This window comes from Notamacropus eugenii, chromosome 4 (assembly GCF_028372415.1).
Source record: "Notamacropus eugenii isolate mMacEug1 chromosome 4, mMacEug1.pri_v2, whole genome shotgun sequence".
Taxonomy (NCBI): domain Eukaryota; kingdom Metazoa; phylum Chordata; class Mammalia; order Diprotodontia; family Macropodidae; genus Notamacropus; species Notamacropus eugenii.
The window spans coordinates 55,400,307-55,420,830 of record NC_092875.1 but is presented as its reverse complement, the minus strand read 5'-3'; the positions used below and the strand labels follow the sequence as shown (position 1 = coordinate 55,420,830).

The 20,524-nt window shown below is 35.7% G+C and overlaps 1 protein-coding gene across 2 annotated transcripts in view; it reads right to left on the bottom strand.

The window, feature by feature from the left end:
• MAU2 (MAU2 sister chromatid cohesion factor) overlaps positions 1-20,524 on the bottom strand; it is an 87,640-nt gene that overhangs the window by 57,001 nt on the left and 10,115 nt on the right. For both annotated transcript variants that reach the window (XM_072601115.1, XM_072601116.1), the window contains exons 2-4: positions 5,314-5,331; positions 5,035-5,100; positions 3,664-3,759 (exon numbers count right to left, since the gene is read on the bottom strand). In XM_072601115.1, the coding sequence (XP_072457216.1) occupies positions 3,664-3,759; positions 5,035-5,100; positions 5,314-5,331 (180 nt within the window). The remainder of the gene's footprint in view (positions 1-3,663; positions 3,760-5,034; positions 5,101-5,313; positions 5,332-20,524) is intronic.

Here is a 20,524-nt window from a genome sequence, read left to right as displayed (position 1 = left end):
CCTTTCATTTCAAGTGTCTCCATTTAAAACAACACATCACTTTTTTTATACTACTGTACATTTTTATCTGCTAACCAGTTAAAGCTTAGCTCTGCCATATTTCAGTAGCTATCTCTGTGTCAGTTTTAAACTTAATTAGATGAGCAATCTTCAAACTCTTCAACTGCTTTTGGTATAGGAATCTATTTCAACTATGGTGTATATTATTTAAGTTTAATGATGCATCAAATGTATAGTAAATACTTAACACTAATGTCCATAAAACCTTTTAGGGCAATTAAGCAGCTGAGAATAATACATCTAATAAACAGTATATGTAACAAACTGTAGTTAAGTCGAACCTCTAGAAAAATGACAGGGGGAATATCACTCCATGATAAGATACTGCTAGGCATGAAAAAAGTACTACCCAAAATATGGCAGAGGTAGGAGGAAAATCAAAAGACTGGAAATGCCTTAACTCCTCCTGGAAGCCTGATAACACTGTATTTCCATTGTCTGCTATCCTGGTGTTAAACCTAGGTGTTAAGTTTTGTGCAGATGCTCATATCTTAACTTACAAACACATTATATCATACATACAAAGATCAGTTAAAAGACCTATGGCTCTTTCATCTGGGGAAAAGAAAACTTATGATTGTTGTCTTCAAATATTTGAAGAGCTGTCATAGCAAAGAGGGATCAAACTTGTTCTGGAGAGAGCAAGTATGAAGACTTTTAGGTAGATGTCTCAAAGAACCAGGTATGGACTCAATATAAGAAATATTTTTACCTGGGATTTTCAAGCAGAGCCCGGACAGCCACTCACTGAGAATTCTATTAATTCATGTTTCTGAGATCAAGGGATTTAAAACTTGAAGAGACTTTAGAAATTATCTCCTCCAAACCCCTTATTTTACAAATGCGGTAACTGAGGGACAGAGAGGTTAGGTAACTTGTCCAAAGTCACACAGATGTTCACTGGCAGCAGGGATTTCAATCAGGTCTTCTGATTCCCAAAGTCAGTACACTATTCACTATACCACCAGGGGAGTAGACTAGATAATCACTGAGGGCCTTTCTGATCCTAAGATTCTGATGCATGGAAGAATAAAGTTAAGGGGGAAGGAATCCTAAACTCCACATGTTAATACTGTAGTCTATACAAAAGCTATGCGGTAATATCTCATGCCGCATCAAAACTGAGAGGCCATAATGCTGCAATTTGCCTAGTTTCACTTCAAAAGGACTCAGGCATGTGGTCTTTTGGAAAATGAGAACTCCTAACTTAATGTATCAAACAGGAAAGGCTTAGATTCTTAAGCTCAATTTTTAAACACCCAGTAAATCTTCTGGAAATAAGTTACACATTCTTCAAGAAGGTAAGTTGACTCTTTTGTTTTAAATCTATACAGGCAATGTATATTGCCTGTATATTAAGCTAATCTTCAAGGAGAGGGAAGTCTATGAAGTCCCTCTGAAAGAATTTTCATCTAAAAGAAACTACCTCCATCAATTACATTATGGCTCTAGAAAGTCTCTAGACTGAGGATTAACTAGTGGGAGGCTGAGAAGAAACACCTACTGTTAGAGACATTCAGGGGTAAGAAGCTGAGATATAGAGTGCTTTCCCTACTCACTCTTAAACTCCCTTCACTTGAACTCATTATCTAATCAAACTATCATCCTCTATTTCCCTCCTCCCTTTCAGTCCAATTTCCAGAAAAAAAAATGTCTATAATTTTGCTTCACTTTCTCACTTACCATTCATTTTTCAGCCCCTTCCAATCTTACAATTCAACTGAAACTGGTCTCTTAGCAAGTTTCCAATGATCTCTCAAGTACCAAATCCAATGACTTTTTTTTTTTTTTAACAGTCCCTGTACTTGACTTTTCTACAATATCTGGTACTACTGACCACTTCCTCTTTTCTGGGTTTTTGTATCATTGCTTTCTCATGCCTGTCTTCCATCTTGTCTGGTCCTTTACACTAAGGCTCTGTTCTTGAACTTTTTTCCTTGTCTCTTGGTAATCTCATGAGCTCCCACAGGAACAACAATTATTTCTATGCAAATGATTCCCAGATGTATGTATTTCAGCTCTAATCTTTCTTCTAAACTGCAGTCCCACACTACCAACTGCCCATTTAACACTTCTAATGGGATGTCTCACGTATCTCAAATTAAACATGTTCAAATCAGAAATCATTATTTTTCCTTAAAAAATTCTCCCCTCTTCCTGTATTTCCCATTTCTGCGAGGGCATCATCATGCTTCTAGTCACTCAGGCTTACAATCTTGTGAGTTAGCCTGGACTATTCCCTTTCCCTCATCCCTTGTACACAGTTTCCAAATCATATCAATTTTATTTCCACACTACATCTTTCATCTGTCCCTTATCTTTCATTCACTTATCCACTACCCTATTCAGGACCTCATCACCTTATACAAATTATTACAATAGTCTCTTAACTGATATTCTTTGTCTCCAGGCTCTTCTTTCTCTGACACATCTTCAATCCACCCACCAAATTTATATTCCCAAGGCACAGTTCCCTATTGCTTCTAGCATAATATACAAATTTCTCTATTTGGCTTTTAAAGTCCTTTACCATCTGGCTCCAGCCTATCCTTTCAAGATTACTGTACATTACTTTCTTTCACTCACAATATTCCAGACAAACAGGCTTACCTGAAATTCCCCATACATGACCTTTCACTTCTTCCTTCCATGCCTTTGTATAGAGACCCCCCATATTTACAATATACTCATCTCACCTCTGCTCAGCTCAGGTGCCACCCCCTATAGAAGGTTTATCCTTATTCTCCAAGTTGCCAATAATCCCACTCCACCTCAAAAGCACCTTGTACCTACTCTGTATTAAATTTCTGTGTATCTCTCCCTGAAAGCTCAACAGCCCGAAGGGAGGGGACATGTTCTACTTTCTGTTTTTGTATCTCCCAGGGCCTACCACAGAGCCTGATAAATAGAAGGTGTTTAATAAATGTCTGTTGAATGAATGATGAATTAATACTTTCCAAAATATTTCAAATTTTTCTATTCTCTACATGCTCTCTTTGTAATAGTTGGAAAAGCAAAGTTAAAAATCAAATCTTCTACTTGGCTGATCTCTGAACTATTTCTGATAATAATCATTTCACATTTATAGGTCACTTTCTTCCACTAGTCACATTCTGATGTCTCATCATGGCATGGAAATGACCCCAAGTTCCTGAAAGCTTTACTAGCTGAGCACAAGCTTTGATAAATCCTAACAAACTGAAAAGGCTTCCATTTCAGGCCTGATGCTAGATTGAAAGCATGTCATCTGAGGACCTGCCTACCTAATTGCGAAGAACCTGAGTGATGAATTTTCTGCTATCACAACTTCTGAAGACTATATTAAGTTAGAGAGGCATTTTGATTTATGTCAGTGGACAGAGTACTCAGACTGATGAAACTGTAGATCCTTATGGTGCTGAAATGTTACTTTATTGCCTTCAAAGCACTTTTCTCAGAACAATTCTAGCTAGGCAGGACAAGTATTTTCTCCATCTTAGAGATAAATAAGTTCAAAGATATATGATCACTCACCTATGGCTATAAAGCTATATAAAAAGAAAATATGATATAATTATGCTTCTCAGCATTTCTCATCTCTTTATAGAGAAAGATAATACTCACCGCAAGCTGAAAGAGTAGTCTACAGTGCCAGTAAGGTGTTTGCTGTGAAATCTGAATTGCTTTACGCAAGAGTGGTTTTGCAGCATCGACTGAATTCTGAAGGGACATTTATAATTTGGGGGAAAAAAATCAATATTCAAATAAGATTATTTATACAGCAGCTTCAATTTCTGATGGCCATTACTAGTCATGCTTGTCAAAGGTTTAGGAATGTGTAGGTGGCAATTTGCCATGTAAAAACCAATTATTCTTTCTTAAGTTTTGTACCATTGTGCATATTTCCACACAACAATTAATCATTAGACAAGTCTGAAACAATCAAGTACAGAACTTCATATGGTCAAATTAGATGTCAACCTCAATCTTACCTATTCTGCACCAAATAGGACTTCCTTCTTAGGTGAAGCTCTCAGCCCATTATCATGCAGGCTCTCTTAAATAACATTATACTTAAAAAAGAGAGTGTTCAAATAAAAACACTTAAGCCCATCAATTTAAAAGATGGAAAGAAAAATGATAAAGTCAAAAGTTGGTTGGGGCTATGAGGAAAGAGATACACTCATATGTAACAGAATAAACTTGTACAGTTTTCCTGTAGTTTAGTCTAGTTGTATGAAATAACCCGAAAATTCATTATTCCCTTTAACTTCAATAATGCTACTACTATCAATATATTCCAAGGAAATAATTCATTTAAACAAAGATGTTTGTAATTGCCCTGTACATAGTAGTAATGGAAGCAACCTAAATGATTAGTGTTTGGGAAACACTTAAACACAATATGGTAGGTATATCAAAACAATGGAGTACTATACTGTACTGTTCAAGTCATGAAGAATGGAATGTGAAGAATTATGCAAAAATATGCAAAGGTACGTATCAAATCATGCACAGTAAAAAAAGCAGAAGCAGAAGGCCCATAATTATGGTTAAAAAAACAAACCTCAAAAACCCTGCACATATAGACATATGTACATATGCAATTATAAGCATCAAAAGGAATTATAAAGTGATTTACTGGTAAGAGGGAATTGGAGCCTAAAAGTGTATACTGTGGTTTTACTGTAGAGGGGATGCAATACACATATGAATTTAAAAAGTTTCCATGCAAAAAGAAATTAGTCTTCAGACTATTAAGAATAGTAGAATAGTATCACACAGAAGCTATTTGGTATTTATTTTCCTTATAAAGGGATTTTGTTAATATTTTTAAAAATGTTTACACATATATAATCTAAAAATGGGGTATCTGAAGTAAGAAAATCATAAGGTATTTTAAAAACTAGAGAAATTCTAAATTTAAAAATTACTCTTTCACTTTGTTATAGCTAAAAGAGTGACTCAATTTTTGAGTGACAACAACATTCTCACCTCTTGGCAATATAGCTCAGATAGAAGACTTGCTGCTTCAAATTTGACATCTTCAAACTGTGGAATCTAGTGACATCTAGTTAAGGAAATATGAAAACTGCAAAAAAAATACGGCAAAGACCTCTACACTAAGATAATCACTTTCAATTGTAATGCTATGCAGTCCCAATGTTATATACTGAGCTGGTAGATAACTAACATTTAGCCATTCATCCAAAGTTTATGACATATATTATCTAACAGAGCAATACTTAAAGAGAAATAAAACGAAAAGGATACTTGTTGGGATATCAACCACTGTAAGAAAAAAGAAAAAGGGATTAGATAGAAACTGACATTGACATAGCAAAAGTTTACAAGGCATTTGAGGTAAAGTATTGTGGGAAAGTCATGTATTTGTTACCTCTTGAAAAGAAAATAAATTTCTGGGGACAGAGTTTCCACTCTCTGGTAAACCTGAGTAGCCTGGCTTTTCAAGCTCTCCACAATCTGGCCCTACCTTACTACACATAGCCCCTTCTTCCTTACTCTACACTGCAGTCAGCTGTACTGCTTTGTTCTTAAGACACATTCTGTACTTTTCTGCCTCTAGATCTTCATTCACTCCCAGAATTCATCCTGTCTTTATCTAGGCTAATGATACCCTAAGCCTACCTCAAAGACCACTTTTCTTTTTTCTTTTTTTTTTTTTATTTTTTATTTTTTATTTTTTTAATGTTTAACAATCACTGCCATACAATTGCGATTTTATCCCTCCCCACCCACCCCCCACTACCTCCCTCCCTCCCCACGACTGCATACAATTCTGTATAGATTCTACATATACTTTCCTATTGAGTATATTTTCACTATAGTCATGCTATGTAGTCAGACTAAGATAAATGAAAGAATCCGTATAACAAATCAGAACATGATACACAAACAGATACACATACACAAACATGATCTGCTACATTATGTGAGTGACTTCCATATTTCTCTCTCTGAGTGTGGAAGGCATTTTGCCTTGAGGTCCACCATTGGGATTTTTTTTTTTTTTTCAGAAGTTCTTGTGTTATTACAAAAATCTAAGTCTACCAGAAAAAACTCTCACACACTGTGGTTGTTGCTGTGCATAAAGTTCTCCTGGTTCTGCTCCTTTCACTCAGCATCAGGTCATATAAGTCCTTCCAGGCCTCTCTGAAGTCTTCTTGTTCATCATTTCTTATGGCACAATAGTACTCCATTACATTCATATACCATAATTTATTCAGCCATTCCCCAATTGATGGACATCCCCCTGACTTCCAGTTTTTGGCAACTACATAGAGTGCTGCTATAAATATTTTTGTACATGTGGGACCCTTTCCCATTTTTATGATCTCTTGGGGATATAGTCCTAGTAGCGATATTGCTGGGTCAAAGGGTATGCACATTTTTGTAGCCCTTTGGGCATAGTTCCAAATTGCTCTCCAGAATGGTTGGATGCGCTCACAGCTCCACCAACAATGAATTAGTGTTCCAACTCTCCCACATCCTCTCCAGCATTTATCATTTTCTTGTTCTGTCATGTTTGCCAATCTTATAGGTGTGATGTGGTACCTCAGAGTTGTTTTGATTTGCATCTCTCTAACCAATAGTGATTTAGAGCATTTTTTCATATGATTATAGATAGCTTTAATTTCTTCCTCTGAAAATTGCCTGTTCATATCCTTTGACCATTTATCAATTGGGGAATGACTTGTATGATTATACATTTGGGTGAGTTCTCTATATATTCTAGAAATGAGGCCTCAAAGACCACTTTTCAAAGAAACCTCCACTAATTCCTCCCCACCATCCAGTAGTGATAGCTCCCTCATCTGACTTTATAGCATACTGTAGTCCTCTCACACACATATTGTATCTGCATATAATACTTATCTTCCTTCTTCCACCCTACACCTCCTCGTCAATATGGGGGAAGTAGGAGGGAAAGAAGGGTCAGTGGGTTGCTAAAAACCATGTATAACATCTCCCATTCTACCTTATTTATTTGTCTCTGATGAATGTGTCTCCTTTTGCAAAGGCCATCCTACTTGTACCGTAGTTTCTATTTAGTTATATCTCTTTCAGGATCTTGTCCCTTCCCTCCTCCCTTCCCTCCCTCTCATTTTCAATCTCTGTTGGTTCATTCTTTGCTGCCTACACAAACATGTCTAAGTCTCCCATATCCTTAAAATACTTTCACTAGATTCTGCCATTTCCAGGAGCTCTCATACTACATTTCTTCTTCTTTTCACAGCCAAACTCATAAAAGGGCCTCCATTCATTATCTTTTATTTCCTTAATTTCTTACAATATTGCCTCCTTTCACACTTGAATGAAATGGTTCTATCCAAAGTTATCAATGCTCTCTCATTTAAAGTCATCTAAGTTCTCATTCTCTCTCGGCAGATTTTGACACTTTTGACATTGTCCCAGATAGCTACCAAGTTGTACCATTCTTTTCATTTTTGTTGTTACTGGATCATTCATTTCCAGCCCCTTAACCACAGGTGTTTTCCAGGCTTTGTCAGGAACCTTCAAAGCTTTGTTCTCTATAAAATCTCCTTTAAATATTCATTATCACCAGCGCATATCCACCCAGATGTTCCAAATGCACTTTAAGTTTAACATTTCCAAAACGGAACTCACTATCTTCCCTACTACAAACTTCCTCCTTTCTGTCAAGTGTACCTACCATTTTTCCAGTTACTCAGACTGACAACCCATTTTCTACCTTTTATGTTAATTCACTTCTAATCAGCTGCAATTTGGAATAATTTTGCATCCACAACATGTGTCAAAGTAATTCCCTTTTCTCCACTAACATAACTACAACTGTATTTTAGCTTCTCATCAGTTCTGGTCTCAACTATCGTAACAGTCTCCTGATATCTCTGCTTCTAGTTTTTCTTCTCCTCTTTACTCCATCTTCCACACAGCTGTTACACTGATATTCCTAAAGCAGAGGTTGCACCCATATCACTTCTCTACCCAAGAAACGTCAGCAACCCCCTATATACTCTAGGATAAAACACAAATTTCTCTATTTGGCACTTAAATGCCTTTATAATTGTTTCTAGCTTATCTTTCTAGACTGGTTTCATATTATTCTCCCTTATAGATTCTATGTTCCAGATAAACTGCCTTACTTGTTGCAGACCAAATTTGAAATTCCAATACTTACCTCCATATCTTTGCACTTGTCTGAAATGCACTCCCTTGTCACTTCCACCTTTGAGACACATGTTTCCCTCAAGGTTCAGCTCAGAAACTACCTTCTATTTGAAGTCTTTCCTTATTCCTCTAGTGGTAAATGCTCTCTCTCCTCAAACTAGCTTCTATGCATATTGGTTTTCTCCAGTAGAATGCAAGTTCCTTAAGGACTGGTACATTTTTTCTTTTTGTTTTTGTATTTCTAGTGTATAACATGAGGTTCCATACAGCTTGTTGAATTGAATTCACCTGAGACAGGGCTCAAGTTGCATTTATCTTTCTGTTAGGCCAAAGGAATGGGAATGGCCTCTCTGGGCTTCAGAGAGGGCAGGGAAGGGGGACAGGGATTCTGTAGCAGTAACATGGAGGGAACTGGTATTGGAAGCTACAGTCGACAGTTCCTGCTTGCCAGGAATTATATTTAGTAATTACACTCCTAAATTGGGCACGTATTATTTAAAGGCTCCCTGTATCTAAAATGTATAGTGCCCCAGAGTCTACTGACTTGAGTACAAAATAGGTAAGTGGCTGACATTTATATAATGCTTCATACTATTTAAAAGGTGCTTTCCTTATATTATCTCACTCAATTAATTAAAGTCTCCTCTCAAAAATAGGTCACTGAGCTTTTCTTTTTTTTAAAAACCCCAAATAGAACTCAATGAAAAAGCTGATATAAAGCATAAAGATAGCAAAAGCATGGCATCAGTTGGATTCCTAAAAGGTTGTAACCTTCAGGTAGCACATAGAATGCGAAAGGATAACACCGGGAATACTCATATATCTTAAACAAATTAGAAAGTGTTCTTCCATTGATTTGTGAGTTATTTGACCAACTATAAATTAACTTAATGGACATAAACAAAGTAGTCAAAGATTTAATATATTTTCATATTATCATAATATATTTTCCCCAACAGCTGTCACATTTATTGTGAAGTAAAACTGGACAAATACACCTCCTGGTATCAGTTATAAAACTGGTCCAGTTTTCCAGGATTTTTGATATGTAATTCTATTGCTAGCAAAGACAAGAAAATAGGGTGAAGCCCCTATATTTGGTCTAAAAAGATTTCCTTTTAAGTATGTGGCAGAGTGATCTTCTCACCATGTTTCCTACCATAAGTTCCTCATTTGGCACTTAGGATTGCACAAAGAGACATTTGTATTAAACTTCAATGGAACAAAGCCAATCATTTGGCTACCTGTGGAGTAAGGAAAGAAGTAGAAAGGAAAATCTACACCATGTTTCTATTTCTCAATTACAAAGGAGAAAAAGAAGCCAGCAACTATCATATCTATGAGGTCCTTTAATTTCTTCTCACATACAGTCATCCTTTAGGGTCTTGCAGTATGGTCATTATCTTTACTTGGTCAGGTCCAATTTCCTTCAATTCTCCCTGATGTCTTTCACTAAATACTTGTGAACAGTACATTTTCCTCTTTCTCAAGAACCCCATAAACTATCGTAATGCTTAAGTAGACAGCGTAGAATCATGGAATTTTAGAGATGACTAGGAACTTAGAACATAAGGTTTCAATATCAGAAGAAGCCTTAGAATGGAGAACTCAGAATACTTAAAATGGGAAGGACTTGAAAAAATAGAACATCAAAGCTGGAAAGGATATGAGAAGGACAACAAATATTGGAACTAGAGGAGACCTAGGAGATCATCTAGTTCAACCCTGCAGTTATTTATACATGAGGAAACCATAGCCTAGAGCAGACCTACACAACTTGGCAGTAGGTAGAGGCTAAAATTAAAATAGGCTAACTTCTTCAGGCTGCAGACAGGTTAGACCAGAGAGAAACTGACAATGGTTGGTTGCTGAGGGTCATGTGACAAACAGGAGAATGCACAGTAGCAACACTACATTTCTCAAGTCATTTGTTGTAAAGACCTGGCTCAGACAGAATTAAAAAACTTACTCAAAGCCAAATCAATTATTCCTATATGTTTAGAGCACCATATACAGAAATCATTAGGAAAGATCACAGGTACTGGTTACCCTCTTACCTCCTCTACAGCTACGTACTTCACCTCGTTACCCTAAATAATTTGAAAAATACAAGGAGTGTATATTTTATAGAAGAAAAGTTTGAGTAAAGCTGTGAGCTAAATAATCTTAAAATCCAGCCTCTCCTTTCATCCTACTCATTAAAACATTTAGCTACACATTTTTAAATTGGTACATAACTCAACAAAAGTCCTCTGATGTCCAATCACGCCATGGAGGGGATCTTGAGTTCTCAAAGGATAGGCAAAATAAAAGATCTGGCAAATTCCACCAAACCTGAGTACTGATCCAGTAACAGACTTGCTGGTAAATTTTTTTGGACTGTGGTATCCTATGAAGGCTCATTACAAATTAGACCTTCTTGGAAAGTTTTTCAGCCTTGAACACCAGTGAAAATTTGGTTCAGGGCATCCCCTCCTGTTCTGAAAATGCTGCACAATGATGCCTTCCCTTTTCCCACTGCAATGCTACACTTCCAAAACTTGTATTCTGTTTTCCATTCCTCATACTCAATCACTGTCTTAATATCATAACTAGTAGGAGGACTCTTTGGGTCACTTTTCTGCTATTCTTTGGTCATAGCCTCAGCTTCCTAAAAATGTTGATCACTCAGCTCTTCCTTGGTCTCAGACTTGGAAACATTTGTATGGGCCTGGTATAGCTGTCAAACATTTTGGAAAACAAATTTTTGTGAAATTACTCTCATAATTCTTTAGCATCACATCCTTTTATAGATTATAATGGATTCCTCTGAATCAGTATTACAATTTTCCAGTTCATGTCAGTGATGTAAGTCACATATGGAAATGTAACCAAGCTCTACCTAGAGCCAGGGCATTCAGGGCAACTGACAAAAATGAACAAAAATAAAATCATCCTCAGACCTGCAATTGCTTCCACAGTAGCAATGAGAGGGTGGGAGAGAAACAGGATAGAATACTAAGAATAAAAAAGTTCTTAGACTACTTACAATAATAGTTAAACCACTGACATTCTTAATATATAGAAGCAATGTGGTTTAGTGGTCCTACCCCTGACACATTCTCCCTGTGACCCTGGACCCTAGACTTAATTAACCTTTTAGTGCTCTAGGCAACTCCTTAGACTGTAAGTTGTAGAGGGATGCCCATCAATTGGGAAATGGCTAAACAAGCTGTGGTATGTGATTGTAATGGAATATTATTGTGTTGTAAGAAATGACAAGCACGATGAATTCAGAAAAACCTGGAAAGACTTATATAAACTGCATAGTAAAGTGAATAGAATGAGGAGAATACTGTACATAGTAACAGCAATACTGTTCCATGAAGAATTGTGAATGACTACCTATTCTCAATAATACAATGATCCAAGACAATCCCAAAGGACTAATGATGAAATATACTATCTGACTCCAGGGAAAGAACTGACATTGTTTGAATACAGACTGGAACATGCTATTTTTCCACTTTCTTTCTTGATTAATATGGAAATGTTTTACATAACTGCACATGTATAATCTATGTATCTGATTACTTACCATCTCGGGGGGAGGGAAGGGAAAGGAAAGAAGGATAGAATTTGGAACTCAAAACTTTAAATAAAAATGTTTTTTAAAAATCTGACTAAAAAAGAAAAAAAAAACACTCCAAACCACTCAACAGACCCTACTGATATTGATTACCATACCCACTATTATATTTCTCCTCACCTATGTTACTAAACTCATTGGAAGAAAAACCAAACAAACTTATATTTGGAGGCTTCACTTTACTCTCACTCTTTCGTAAACCTCTGATAATTTGGCATCTGATCTTATTCAGCTAGAACTGTCCTTTCAAAAGTTACCAACAATTCCTGCCAAATGAATTGCCTTTTCTTAGTCCTCCATCTTTCTTGACCTCTTTGAAGCCTTTGACAGCTACTGATGACTTTCTTATCTTGGATGCCCTATCTTTTCTAGATTTTCATACCTATTTTCTCTTGGTTCTTCTAGCTGTCCAATCTCTTCTCTTCACAGTTCTTCAGTCACACCACTCTCTCTAGTAGCGATGTGTGTTTCTCTCCCCTACCTCCCAAGTCTCTGTCCTGAGTCTTCTCTTTTTACCCTATATTACCTTATATGGTGATATCAATTTCACTGAATTAAATTATCTTCATGGAGATGATTCCAGATCTATACATACAGTCCTAGTCTTCTGAACATCTAGAAACAGACAACTCAAACATCTTAAAATCTGCATGTCCAAATCATAACTCATTATTTTCCCTTCACCTCAAAGCCCTCCTCTCAACTTCCCTATTTCTGTCAAAGACACTTATAACCTTGAATCCTTACCTTTTTTCATCCCATATATCCAGTCCATTGCCAAACCTTGTTGTTTCTATTTTTCCAACATTTCTCATATCCTACTCCTTTTCTCTACTTACACATACCACCTTAGTTCAAGTTCTTATCATCTCTCATTTGGATTATAACACTAGTCTTCTAATTGGTGACCCCCTTTTCTTCATGTCTCTCCCCACTCCACTCTATCCTCTACTCAATTGTCAAGTTGATTTTCTTAAAGCATACATCTGACTATATCACCTCTTGCCACCTCCAGTGCTTCTTATTATTTTCAGGATAAAATAAACTCATTTAAAGCTTTTTGTGACCTGTACCCTTCCTATTTTATAGTCTTCTACATTTTATCCACCTTCAAGTACTCTATAATCCACCTATACTGGCTTACTTACTGTTCTCCCACACATTACATCTCCTATGTAGGATGCGTAAATTTGGATAACCACCCCAACTATTCACAGGAACTATCTGTGATCAATCTGTGGTAGAGCATTCAGAGCTCATAATGGTCTGATCAGTCACAGTTGTACGCACTGAAATTTCACTTTATCATGGTAATGTCATTTTGGTACTATTCGAGAACCAAGGTCACCAACCAACCAACCAACATCTCCTTAATCTGTGTCTTTTCGTTGGATATCCACCATACCACGCCATGGATGGTCTGCCTCCCCATCTCTACTTGGTATCCCTAGCTTCAAGACTCAGTTCAAATTCCAACTTCTGAAGAAGGCTTTTCCTAGTATTCCAAATTATTACCATTATCTCCGTCCTATATTATCTCCCACTAACTCTGTATATCTTGCATGTACTTAGTTATTTACATGTTATCTCCTCAATTAGCATGTGAGCTCTTTGAGGACACTCAAATGCATCACTGAAGACTATCTTTGAATTCCATAATTTGACACGATGTCTGTCACACAAGTCCTTAATAAATGCTTGTGGTGTTAACTGACAACTCATCTTGCAATTATAGAGCACTGTAAATGTAACTGTCCTTTAAGAATATTCTTTATAGAAAATATGTAGAAAAATTATGTCAACATGTATCTTGAAAACCTGGAGAAATACTGTAGAAATATAGAATACACTTGAATATAGCAATCATGTTCTACCCTCTCCCCCAAATTTTCTCTTGTCCATGTTAAACACCTCTAGTTATTTCAACACATGGTCTCTAAAACCCTTTCACCGCTCCATATCTGTCTTCATCAGAGCACGATAATAAAAGAACTCTCCCCTCTCTTATTTTGGACTCCGTGCTTCTTTTTCTTGGAGCAGTCTAAGGCTAAATTAGCTTTGTCATTGTTGTTATACTGCTGATGCACAGTCCATGAAAAAATCCTTACTTTTTCCACACAAACTGCTATCTTAGCATTCCTCTCTCATTCTTTAACTAGCAAAACTTGATTTTTTTAAGCCAAGTATAAGACTTATATGTAATCCTATTCAATTAGTTATTATTAGATCCAGCCTAACATTCTAGCCTGTTGAGTATTTTATATTCTGATTTTGTCAGTTTCCTACCCTTACAAGTTCCATGTCACCTCAAAATGTTATCTATTCCTTCTTTACAGATAAAAATGTTGCAAAAGGAATAAAAATGTGCCAAGTTTGAGTCCCTTTTAGCACTTCATTACAAATTTCTCTCCAAGTTGACACGGAATTATTCTTAGTTTCCTTCTTTCTTTTTAAAATATATTTTTTTAACTAACAAAAAATTATTTTCAACACTCCCCAGAAATGCATAAATCAAGAAAAACAAATACCTGGATTGGCCATGTCCAAAAAATATTATGTCTCAATTGGTACCCTGAGTCAATCAACTCTTTGTCAGTAAGTGGGCAGCAAATTTCACTGGATCTTCTGAAATAATTCCTGGTTATTGCGTTGATTAGAGTTCGTAAATCTTTTAAAATTGTCTTTACGATGTTGTTATTGTTGTATAAATTGTTTTCTTGGTTTTGCTCACTTCTCTCTGCCCCAGTTCCTACAAATCTTCCCAAGATTCTCTAAAAACACTGCATGCATTTCTTACAGAACTATACACTTATTTTATTATTTATTTTATAATTTCTTCAGCCATTCTCCAGTTAATGTATACTCTCTTAATTCCCAATTTTTTGCTATCACAAAAAGATCTGCTATATTTTTGCACATATAGGTCCTTTTCTTCTTTCTTTGGCGTTTAGAATTATCAGTGCTATCACTGGGACAAAAAGTATGCATGGTTCGGTAACATTTGGGACATAGTTCCAAACTACATTCCAGATGGCTGGGTCAACCAGCTCCACATTAATATATCTATTTTCCCAGAGTCCCTACATCATTTATTATTTTCCAAATTTTTCTGTCAACTTCTCTAATTTGATGGACGTGAAGTGGAAACCCACAGTTCCTTTAATTTGTATTTCTCTGATTATTAGTGACTTGGAGCATTTTTTCATATGGCTATTAATACCTCGGATTTATTCCTCTGAAAACTACCCGTTTACATCATTTAACCATTTATCAACTGGGGAAGAACACTCTTTATAAATTTGAATCAGTTTCATATTGTCTTAGAATTGACTCAGACCTTTACCACAGAAACTTTCTACAAATTTTTTCACCCACTTACCTGCTTCCCTTTTAATTTTAGTTACAATGGCTTTGTGTGAAAATTTTACATCATCAAAAAAATAAACTTATATGATCCTCTCAAAGGGTTTGGTCTCAAACCCTTCCAGTTCGCAGAGATCTGAAGCATGACTTCTTCCTTGTTTCTTCACGCACAGTGAGGTGTTGTTTTATACCCAGTTTCAGTCAGATGGCTCTCCAGTTTCTCAGAAGTTAACTTACGGATTTTCTGATTTACAAAACACTAGGCCACTGTGCTCATTTGTGTCTGAATAGGATATAGCTAATCTGTTCTGCTAATCAACCTATTTCTTAACCAGTACGAGATTATTTCTGCTTTGTAGTACAGTTTGAGATCTGATTGCTATTTTTCTGGCTTCATAAAGAAATCCCTTGATAATCAATGAATAAATAAGTTAATTTGGGTAGTATTTTCATTTTTATTACATTGACTGAGCATAATCACTAACAACTAATATTTTCTCAATTAAATGTCTTTGTGAAGAGTGTGTTACAATTATATTCATATTGTTCCTATGTGTCTTGGTAGGTAGACTTCAAAGTATTTTATACGTTCTGTAGTTATTTAAAATTGAATTTCTGTCTCTTTTCCCTGAGTTTTATTGGTAACTTATAGAAATGTTTATAATTTCTGTGGATTTATTTTCTCTTTTGCAACTCTACTGAAATGATTGCTTCAACTAATTTTTTAGTTGATTGTAGGGTTCTTGAATTAAGCCATTATATCACTTGCAAATGGTGATTTTGTACCCTCTTTACTTGTGTTGACTGCTTCAACTTCTTTTTTCTTGTCTTATCACAATAACCTACACTTGTAGGACTACATAAAACTGATTTACTCTTGGTCTTACTGAAAAGACCTCTAGTTTATTTCAGTACATAAAATGCTGACTCCTACTTTTAGATACTTCTTAACGCAATTAGGAAAGGTACATTTTTTTTTTAACAGGAATGGATGTTGTATCTATAGTCAAACGCTTTTTCCTGCATCTACTGATATAATCATTAATTCTATTATTATTATTATTAATATGGTCAATTATTTTGAAAGTTTTCCAAATACTGAACCTGAATTCATAGTATAAATCCAATGGTCATTATATATATATGCTCTTTATGATATGCTGCTTGTTGATATTTTATTAAATTTTTTTTTGCATTTTGCACCAATATTTACTAAGGGATACTGGTTTATCATTTTCTTTCTGTTTTTACTCTTCCTGATTCAGGTATTAAGATTATCATAAGATGGCTCATGAGGGGGAAGTGAGGCTGGTGACCTTGCAGAGCCCTCTTTCACTGAAAACAAAGTCAAGTGCAAGTCATGTCATCATTTCTCTGATGTCATGGTCTTCTTTGAAAATGAAGGATGAACACAGACCTGTGAGTAGACTGAGCTGCCTGAATGGGGACCCAGCTCACTGGGTAACTCAGTTCATCCACTCCCTTTTGGGCCCCCTCAGCCCCTTCTCCTCTCCAAAGGAAGGTAAATTTGGATGGCCAGAGGATGCCCAGTTGGGTTTAATGGATAGATTTCTTTCTGACTTTTTCTTTCTCTCCCTCTCTCTTTTTTTCCCCCCAAAACCTTAAACCCAGTGCACTCTAAAGTCCATAGATTGCACACCAATAGATCCCTGTCCAAACTCCACTTAATGGCTGTTTTCCAAACCCTCCTGACTTCACAGTGATTATCAGTAGTAATTATTGCTCTTTCCCTCCCAGCTTGATTTACTTGTTTTTTTCTTCTTTTGTTCATTAAAGAGGTCATTCCCTGATTACTTCTTAGAGAGCCTTATTCACTTAGAGAGACTTATCTCACTCTGAGTACCTGAATAGGCTAAGGTCTCCCACTGCATCCTGGGCCTTCTCCAGTCATCCTGATGAATATCGAGTCACAGGATCCAAATGGCTCAGGAGGGGAAAGTGAGGCTGGTGTCCTTGCACAGCCCTCCCTCACTCAAAACAAAGTCAAGTGCAAGTCATGTAATCATTTCTCTGATGTCATGGTCTTCTTCGAACACAAAGGATGAACACAAGACAGATCAAGACCATATTCATATCATAGAAAAACTTGGTAGGACCCTTTCTTTTCCTATTTTTTTTCCAACAACTTATGTTGAAATGGAATTAATTGTTCTTTAAATGTCTGATAGAATTCATTTGTAAATCTGTCTGCTTTTCTTTGGGAGTTCATTTATGGCTTGTTTAATTTATTTTTGAGATTAGACTGAGTCCTCTCTTATTCTGTTCCAATTCACTTAGGTTGCTTTATCAGCATATAAATGGGTAAAATAGTTTTTAATAATTTCCTTTATTTGTTATGAATTCACCTTTCTCACTTTTGATATAGCCAATTGCTTTCCCTTTCTCTTTTATTAAATCAAATTAGCTAATGATTTATATATTTTTATGGCTCCTCAAAAAACCCAACTCTTAGTTTAATTAATTAATTTTTGCTTCTGTTATTTTTTTTATTTTCAGGATTTCCATGGTGATGTTTAAGTGCAGGTTTTTAATGTGTTCGTTTTCTAGTATTTTTTGCTGTAAACTCAATTAGTAGATTTGTTCTTTCTCCCTTTTACTGATGAAAGTGTTTAGAAATATAAATTTTCCACTAAGTGCTGCACTAATAGTTTTAGTATGTTGCCTCATTATGATTTGCTAATTGACATAAGAATTATTTAGGATTAAGTTTAGTCTCTAATTTATGTTTAAGCCCTTCTTCAATGTCCTTTTTTATTGAATATCAATTTTCTTTGAATTATGGTCAATAAAGGATATATTTAATATTTCTGTTTCTCTGAATTTATTTGTGAGGTTTTTAATACCCTAATACAGTCAATTTTTGTAAAGGTGTTATGAACAGCTAAGAAACATAGACTTATTTCTAATGCAAGACATGTAATATGATTGTTATCCCTGTCTTTCTTACTTCAGCTGAAGCATATTAGATTTTTCTCTAGTCCCTTGTTTTAATTGTGTGAATCTTTTATTTCAAATATGTAAAATTTGAATGTAAATAATATATCACTGGATTCTGCTTTCCTCTTTCATTTTGTGGGTGAATTTATCCCACTTACAGTTATGACTATTAACTGTACACTTCCCTCCAACTTATTCTCTTATATTTTCCCCTTTTTTTGTTTTCTGCTCACTCTTTATAAAGAAAAAGAAGGTGGTGATTGAGGAGTGTGCTCAGCACCAGCGATCTAGGTTTGATACCATCTACTTCTGCTCCTTTGCCTCTCTTTCCCTCACTCAGAGTCCATTTGCAGGTTCTTATCCTTTCTTTTTTCCCCTCCTTTTTGAGCGCCCCCTCACAATAAATCCTTCAAGTCCATTCATTCAGCCGTTCTAAATTCATTATATTCACATACTACCACCTATCTATAATTCTTCATACTGTCTACAAAGAAAGGATAAAAACTATTAATATCCAATTATACTGTCACCATGGCATTCCCTTAACCTATTCGTCTAGAAACCTTATTTTTAAAAAATTGACGTTTACCTGGAATGAACTTTTCTCAAGGAAACTACATAAGATCTTAATAAACACCATTTCCCTAACTAAATGCTTACAAACTGTTCCTATAGTTTAACTTTACTGCCAAGTAAGGTGGCACACATCTGTGATCACTACTACCAAAGGACAGTGACACTGGAGCATTGTATAAACTGGCTAGTTCTGTGCTCAGTAAGTCTGGCATCAATATGGGAATGATCAATGGTGGGCTCAGGCTTGTCAGTAGGCATTGTACTTCTAGCCTGGGCAAGGTAGGGAGACTCAATTTTTATTACCTTTTAAATTAAAATTGAAAAAACAAAACCCATCTCATTAAAAAAAGTAATATTCTGTAGAATGTTCCCAGGAATTCAAGTCAAACTCACTGACCGGCAGTTTGAAAACTCTATTGTCTTTTCGTTCTTGTCGGAAACTGGCACATTTGCCCATCTCCAGGCCTGCAGAACCTCAGCCTCTCTGGTTTTTCAAAGATTGCTGACAATTTCTGATAATCACACATCCACCTTTATTCAAAAAGAGATGGATCTGTATCTATTTACATCAAGCACATCCTTGTGAGAAAGAAACAAGCAGATTTTTGCTTTTCCTATAGCAGATATCTTTATGGTTATACAAGTGAGAGATTGTAATACAGAGTATAAAAGCCCACTGTACCTATTATTTATCAATTTTTAAAAAAGCTTTTGACTCAGATGAGCAAAATAAAGTATTTGCCGTACATAATATTAAGATTACATAAAATGCTATGACAGTTTGCCATATGAGGATTAATCAAAGGAACTGGAGATGTTTAGTCAGCAGAAAAATAAACTCAGGAAGGGACATGATAGCTAGCTATCTTCAAGTACGGAAGAGCAATTAAATGGATGAAAGGTTAGATTTATTTTGCTTGGCCCTATTAGACTGAACCAAGAGTTCATGTTACAAGAGTTACAAACATGTAAGTTATAGAAGCAAATTCTAGCTTGAAGTAAGGAACACAATTAGAGCTAACCAAGGGTGAAACTGGATGCCTCATGAGGGAGTAAGTGCTTCTATATTGGAGGACTTCAAGCAAAAGCTTGATGACCACTTATTTGTTATACTTTGGAGAACCTTATTCAGGTGTGGATTGAAATAGATGGCTTCTGAGGTCCTTTCTAACTCTTTGATTCCATGATCTAGAGAATGGCCCGGCTATTTATAATGGAAAAACAAAGTGAATAAATCCAATCCAATCCAATAAACATTTAAGTGTCTACTATGTGCCAGGCAACGAATTACATCTGTATGGAGAGTTCACTAAGACAGTTTCTTAAAACCTTTATTATAGATAATGATAATTAAGTCCAGAACTGAGTATAAACACAAAAGCAGGTTGGACTGCCTTTGAGAAAATTTTAACAATTCCAAGCTAATTTCTGCTGTAAAAGTTTTATATTCTAATTTTGATATTCTCCCAATAATTCTATTTAATTAAAGATTCTATTTAATTAAAGATCATGGACCTCAGAAGAATAAAAATGACAAATAATACAAAAAAGAACTGAGATACAGTAGGCATAATTAGTGGTTACATTTTGTAGGCAATGACTAGTAAATAAGAGCATGGTAAAAGATATTTTATTAAAGACATGAGTAAGCAGAAAAAGAGAAAGGCTATTCATGTAGTAAGAATGGATAGAACAAATGGTACACTGATATTTCCAAGATATTAGAAGACCTTTAGCAGAAGAGTTAGATCCACTATGAAAGACTGATGGAAGGGCTTGGAGAAG